Source organism: Penaeus monodon, chromosome 7, assembly GCF_015228065.2.
Source record: "Penaeus monodon isolate SGIC_2016 chromosome 7, NSTDA_Pmon_1, whole genome shotgun sequence".
In the NCBI taxonomy this organism is placed as follows: domain Eukaryota; kingdom Metazoa; phylum Arthropoda; class Malacostraca; order Decapoda; family Penaeidae; genus Penaeus; species Penaeus monodon.
The window spans coordinates 4,408,250-4,415,749 of record NC_051392.1 but is presented as its reverse complement, the minus strand read 5'-3'; the positions used below and the strand labels follow the sequence as shown (position 1 = coordinate 4,415,749).

At 35.8% G+C, this 7,500-nt stretch overlaps 1 protein-coding gene and 1 long non-coding RNA gene across 2 annotated transcripts in view; one reads left to right on the top strand and one right to left on the bottom strand.

Annotated features, from left to right (window-relative positions):
* The window catches only part of LOC119574969, a 12,825-nt gene extending 10,209 nt beyond the window's left edge, over nucleotides 1-2,616 (bottom strand). Inside the window, exon 1 of the long non-coding RNA XR_005228926.1 lies at nucleotides 2,532-2,616. This is a non-coding gene — a long non-coding RNA (uncharacterized LOC119574969). The remainder of the gene's footprint in view (nucleotides 1-2,531) is intronic.
* Nucleotides 2,617-4,039: 1,423 nt separating this feature from the next.
* Nucleotides 4,040-7,500, top strand: part of LOC119574967 (NAD-dependent protein deacylase sirtuin-5, mitochondrial-like) — an 11,465-nt gene continuing 8,004 nt past the window's right edge. The window contains 3 exon segments of the mRNA XM_037922266.1: nucleotides 4,040-4,353; nucleotides 5,761-5,870; nucleotides 5,872-5,934. Coding sequence (XP_037778194.1) covers nucleotides 4,197-4,353; nucleotides 5,761-5,870; nucleotides 5,872-5,934 — 330 coding nt within the window. The 5' untranslated portion in view covers nucleotides 4,040-4,196.

Genomic DNA, 7,500 nt, shown 5'->3' with positions numbered 1-7,500 from the left:
TATATATATTAAAAGGTCATGTTACCACACGTGTAATTTATTCCGATATGGGCTTGCGCCACTAACCTTACTGTCATTCCTTTACGTAGAAATAACAGTCTTTTTCGCACTTTACTCATCAAAGAACAGAAATACAAAATCATGCCAAATATTTGCTTATTCATTTTCTCCTCTAGAATAGCAACATTTATATCAAATTACACACTAAAAGACGGGTACACATTGCTGATTCGTTTTTATTCCTTTCCACTGCTTCTATATCCAATGTATTTTACCTGTCCTTTATATGATGAGCTGATTTATATCGTTTTATTACGTTGTGCTATGAATCATTTGTTTCGTAATCAAACGGACATTAGCAGGATGTATAAAATACGCAATGTGCAAAATGACCACAATCTTTAGTAACTGAAGATAACAGAATTGCAAATCAGTAAAGATAAGATAAAAAAAGTTTTATGGACCTGCAACGGACTGACGCAAGAGATAAGGACAGTGACAGGAACGGTAATAAGAGCACTATTAAAGGTTGATTAAGTTGTCATAAAGCAATGTGTCAACGGGCCTGTGGAGATAAGGGGCGGCTGTAATAGCTTCTCTGGACTTGATGAGTAATTCGAAAGGAAATGGTGAAGAGACAGGAAGGCGTTAATGAAAGGAGACGAGAGAGAAAGAGAGAGAGAGAGAGAGAGATTTCTGATTTTATTAAAATTTATTTATGGAAAAGCGTATATTTCCTTGTAAAAACAGGATAGGATGCTATAGCATTCATCCAAATGTATGTGCTTCTATTTATATAGGGGGCTATCAATCAAATATTAGTTCTTCAAGTATTAGTTCTTCATGCCTGAAGGGCTATGTCATTGTGCTTACATTATTTATATATCATCTATTTGCAAAAAAAAAGAAAAAGAAAAAAGAAGAAGAAGAAAAAAATATACATATCACTAATCATATCAAAGACAAGATCGGTGTCTATAATATAATTAATATAATCAAGTGCTGGTCTCTGAACAGTGCTATTTGATCGATAGGATGCCGTTTTCATGCAACAAAGTAAGTAATGGTTAAGATCATGCGACTTAGGCGCCTTGCACTTTTTGCAGTGGTAAAATAAAACTGGATTTGTCTCCAAAACGGCGTCTTGTACATACTGTATTGTATACCTATATCCTATGCGTAGCCTGGTTACTGTAACGTGCTGTCTCACAGACTGTCCATTATAGACTTTATGTGGTTTGTCCATATCAAATGTCCTTGTAGTACTTTCCTGTCCACTTTTCTTCATTTTTTTTTCGGTGGCTAGGAATTAATACACCAGTCCTTGGTCCATGAGGATCAGTAGAGGCAACACAGTAGATTGCAAGTGTCAGGGCACCATGAAGGGGATGGAGAATTTCATCTGTGTATTTCAAATAATGGCATTTCATATATATTATTGAAGTCTTGGCTTTAGGAAGTTAAGTTGTCAATATAAACACATACGTGTGATCTATACCACTAAGTGATGCTTCTGGGATATTATTAGCATAAATGTTCCACATACTGAAGCTGAGAATAGTTTGGGCAGTTTTGGCCTTCCATTCTAGGATGAACTGTGTCAGATGAGAGTATCGAGGCCGCCGTCATGCTTAACTCTATGTTTAATCTCGTTAGACAAAGCAAAAGAAATTTGTGGTCTAGATTAAAGCTGCAAAAGTCTGATGCAGATTATGGTGCTGACCTGGGTAGCACGACTATGAAATGAAGGGAGGTCTAGTTCTTTCCTCATGACAAAACCTTTAGCAGTCATTGGGCAACCAAGAATGATCCTCATGGCCTTGTTCTGTAAGACATCAAGGGGTTTGAGAGTATTTTGTGGCAACATACTAAGAACCGGGCCCGCATAGACTATCGTGGATCTAACAAGGGAAATATACATCAGCCTTAGGGAGGCACCTATGCATCTGTTACTTGTGTACTGTAAAGGTCTCAAGAGCTCCAAGCAACGTCCCCTGAGGAAAGTGAAATTTGTGTGGAAATAAACAGTGCAAACAACATCATTCCACACATTAGTCACCGGCTGTGCCTTCCTGTCGGTGTCTACATCGTTATAGCAAGCAGCTGCCTCGCAGGCCTTCCACTCTCGCCTTCCGGATGACCTACCTCTCCCCCCCGAGCAAGCCCTGCGAACTCATTCCCTTTTGCCACTCTCCAGGGGGGCGGAAGCCAAGCACCTGCTCTCGAGGGAAGCATAAAAGGAGACGCTTCGTCAGATAAAGGCCAAGGAGGGAGACGGCAGACAGACGAAGACACAGGGTCAAGCGCGCCAACTGCCACGTCCTCGGCACCAGGGGATATGGGGGTCTCTTGGGGTCTTGCTTCTACCTTATACATTAAATCCACAAGACCCTTATTACCCGCTCTCGACCATCTCCCGTCTCGTTGACATCTGGCGACGGTGGTCCTACTTTCACATGTGGTGGCCTGCGATCCTTACATCCGTCTTCGTTGTTGATATAATGTATGTACGTACATGCACACACACACACAACACACACACACACACACACACACACACACACACACACACACACACACACACACACACACACACACACACACACACACACACACACACACCACACACACACACACACACACACATATATATATATATATATATATATATATATATATATATATATATATATATATATATATACGTACATATATATACATATATGATTACGTATATATACATACATAGATACATATATATACACATATATACATAAACGTATATATACATTTTTTTTTTTCAACAGCCATTCATTCCACTGCAGGACATAGGCCTCTCTCAATTCACTACTGAGAGGTTATATATGGCAGTGCCACCCGTGCCTGATTGGATGCCCTTCCTAATCAACCGCGGTTTGTGCCACGGCGGTGACTTCCCCTACGACACTTGCGCTCGACTTCTCAAGGCGATATGTCGTTTTTCTAGGAGGGCAATGGAGGTGAAGTTCCTTGCCCAAGGGAACAACGCGCCGGCCGGTGACTCGAACCCTCGAACTCAGACTGCTGCCGTGACAATCTTGAGTCCGATGCTCTAACCGCTCGGCCACCACGGCCTCATATATACATAGATATGCATATATATATATATATATATATATATATATATATATATATATGAATAAATAAATAACTATATATATACGTATATATATATATATATATATATATATGTATATGTATATATATATATATATATATATATACCACACACATATATCACACACAAGTATGTATGTATGTATATATACATAATATATATATATATATATATATATATATATATATATATATATATATATATATATATCAGAGCCTTTGGAACAAAAAATATCAAATTTATCCTTATGATTCAGAGATTTTATGACTTCATATGTACAGCTCTTGACAATTCTTAATAAATGTGGACGACTCAACTGTTTTCTAATTTTACCTAAACGTTTACTACCAGAAGGTATTCCGACTCGTAAGAAAAAACAACAACGTTAATTTGACAATATTTCTAGTAGTTGTCATGTACTAAATTCATGATTTGTATGAGTGTAGATAAGTATTCAATGCATCTGCAATTACCTGCACAGAAACCACCTGTTGCATCACTACACAGGCCTCGCAGGAAACCAAAAATTAAGCCATAACTACTTAATTTTTCAGTTCTACTCCCTATTATATGATATTCTTATAGATCACAACGATTGTTTAATGCTTAATGTGTGTCTGTGAACAGCAGTACATCTCAAACATATGTCTTTTGGTAACAAACCACTTTAAGTATTTCAGAAAAAATCATACAAATTGATAAAAATGCATCATGAGAAGACACAATACTCCATCCAAGACATTTTTAATAATAATCTGGAAAAATATATAATCAAATCCTTAGAAAAGACAAATAAACCCTCTCTGATAATAATAAAACACAATAAAAAATCCCCCAGCTAAAATTTACTCACATTTACACTAGTCAGCCCTTGAAATCGAAGAAGACCCCCACAGACCCACAGGACGTCACGACCTCGGGTGTATTTTAGCAGCAAAACCTCTTCCTTTCATCTTTCCCGCCCCTGGACCTCCAGACCAAAGATCCCCACGTATTCCGACACAGGCTTTCTTATCACTTTTGATAATAAATTAAAGATATGTTATACCAGCTCTTGGGGGCGGCGAGGGGAAGGGCAGCTCAAGGCTTACTCCAGGGAAGGAACGTTCTCGGGATGGAAGGCTCGCGACCCAGCTCAGATATGGCCAAATTTCGCGAGTATTTCGCCAAGGCCAAGCATGTCGTTGTGTTAACAGGTGAGAATAATGTGGGGTGAGGGTGTCTGTGATGAGTGAGGTTGGAATCATATGTGACATTGAGAGATAATGCTAAATTCTCGGGGGGCCGTTTCGCGTCTGGAAAATCTGATTCATACAGGGAAGCTTCTGGCCAGGATTAGGTATTGTACAGTGATTGTTATTATTATTGTTGTTGTTTTTACATTGTCCTCCATGTAAGCTATCAGTTCATGTCAAATTTCAAAGCTGTCAGTTGAAAATTAACCCTTACCACTTCTAGTTATATCCGCAAATTATTTTTGTTGAGGACAGTACATACTAGGAAAAAAATGGTTTTAGTTTTTGCCAGTTTTATGTACATCACATATATATACACACATTGGCTTCCGTTTTAGTTAAGTATTGTATGCCAATAATATTTATTTTAAAAATAAATTCTTTGCTGTACAGACACACTCACCAGATACTAAGATACTAAGTCTCTAACTTTATATCACAAAATTTGTTCAACAGTCTGGATTGTCGTGATTGGGTGTGATGGGGGCTCTTCCCCACGACGCCCTCCAGGAAACATCGTCTTCATGATAGAGCTGAAACTTTAGGGCACTAAGTGGACTTGGGCTGTTTTTGGCACTTTTCGCGATCTTTTTCCTTGATTTGTGGCATTACCTTTCGTGTCTGCAGATTATTTCTTGTACCAACGACTACAACTTTTAGTCCTTTTCAAGAATATCATCTTCACTGTGCCCAACCTCAGTGCATCCATTCCATAAAGATCAAGCAAATATTTTTTTTTTCTTAATTATTAGGCATATCTACCATTATTTTCCTATTAGGAATTTGGATCAAAACCTCTGTTGTTTATCATCATACATTATCAAATGATCAACCAGCATACTATGAAAAGAAAAAAGAAGAAGATAAAAAGGTGTTCAGTTGTAAATGAAAATTTATGAGTTGCAATCAATATGTACAAATGATGATTTTTTATGAAATGATATTAATAATATTGGTAATGATCCCTATGCTTGTAATGATAAAGATAGTAGTTAACACTGATGATAATATTGATAATGAAAGTAAAGATAATGATAATTAGGAATATTATAATAAAAATAAAGATTATGATAACAATAATAATGATAACTATGGATCAATACATCTCATTTTTCATTGATTATATAAACCATAACTTTATACCAATTTATTCATATATTTATTGTAAGTTTTATCTTGTATTTTATGTTTCTAAGTTTCAATAGTTTTAGCTTCCTTATTTCTGTATCCATCTTATTAATTTTCTACCAGTTTTTAAGTTGAAAATTAAAATGTTTCAGAACGAGTTTTACCATAATCTTCGCAAATGTCATTATGCAATCACAGGCTGAGAGTAGTTTTTAGCACAACCCACTTATCAATTCACAGGTGCCGGAGTATCTGCAGAATCAGGCGTCCCAACCTTCCGAGGAGCCGGAGGATTTTGGCGTACTTGGCAGGCCCAGGATCTAGCCTCTCCCCATGCATTCCGAGGAACCCGCCCCACTGGGGGGGGATTCCCCCCATTACCGCAGGGAGGTGGAATACTAAGGCCCAAACCCTGTAAGTTTCTTTTTTTTTCCCATTCTTTCTCTCTTTCTCTCTTTGGTGGCAAGTATTGTATTTGAATTTGAGATTATAATAGTTTTTTTCTTTAATTTTTTTTTTTTTCAAGAACAGTCTTTGCTTGGCATTTTCAGAGCATGTTCCTTGTAAAAGGACTAAAGTGACTCTTAACTTTAAATTATGTAGTGCCATACCTGATGATCTAATGAACTTATTAGCTGCCTTTAAATCAAAGTTTATATATATTTACTTGCATGTATATAAAAAAGGTAGAGATGATTTATATTTGCCCGCGTTGAGAAGTATTTACAAAGTATTGTAGAATGAGCACAGTATAGTAAATACATTCCGATTGATAAGGGTAACTTAAAGGAGGCATAAGGATTAAAAGAAGGGAGTGTATAGAAGGTTGTTTGTTGTTTGTGTTTCATATCCTTTACTATTTGACCATGTATTAGTTGGGATTAATAGCAAATGGATTAAAAAGAAATATGATTGGTTTTGTGAGTGGGTCAGAGTAGTTTATAAGTATAATGCATTTGAAGAACTTCCAATACATAGCTTTTTTCATAGAATTCCCAGGAATCAGCTTTGTAAGTTATTTCCTTGATGCTCTATAAAAAAGTGTGATGATAATGTATTCTGATAGAAAAACTAGGGTGATAGCTATAGAAGACACATCAGGTAGTACCATTATGTATCAAAATTATCTGCACAAAGTAAAGGGGGCCCAAAAATGCCATTAAAAAATACCCTCTTATTTAACATCGTCCAGTAAGTTTGTCCTTTTTTTGCATAGCAGCAAAGAGAAACTTCCAACATTATGGTAAAAGGGAGTTTTTAGACCTTCATAATCATTTCCTGTTGAAAAAGGAACCAGTTTGAACTATGTCTTAACAAATGCACAAGTCACAAGCACAGAGCCACAGCTATGCTTCATATGCTGCTGTTCATAATAGTTCCCAGATCTATGACTGAAATAATAGTACTAAGAAACATAGAGTATGATAATACTTCTAAAGTTCTAAAAACGATTACTCAGTTCAAGGGCAGTAGTCTTATTGAGGACATTTTGGGTTCTTATAGGCATTGATCCAACAGAGTCCTTTTGTTGATTCATATTTTTTTTAAAGAAAAGCCATTTTTTTATTATTTTCTTTTGGAGGATAAAAAAAAAGTTATTGGTAATTATCTTTCCCATACTCTGTTGCAGTAAGTAAGTTTAGATTCTAAAGACTAATGAATTTTGAAGTTTGGAATGTAGGTAAATGATTAACATGATAAAGTATTTGGCATTGCTGATTAACATTACCTTGGATATCTTCACAGTGCAAGAAATGTATTTTATTGTTTTTATGATATCTTTGTCAGGAATATAGATAGATAGATAGATAGATAGATAGATAGATAGATAGATAGATAGATAGATAGATAGATAGATAGATAGATATATGGATATAGATATATGGATATATATATATATATATATATATATATACATATATATATATATATATATATATATAATATATATATATATATATATAATATATATATAATATA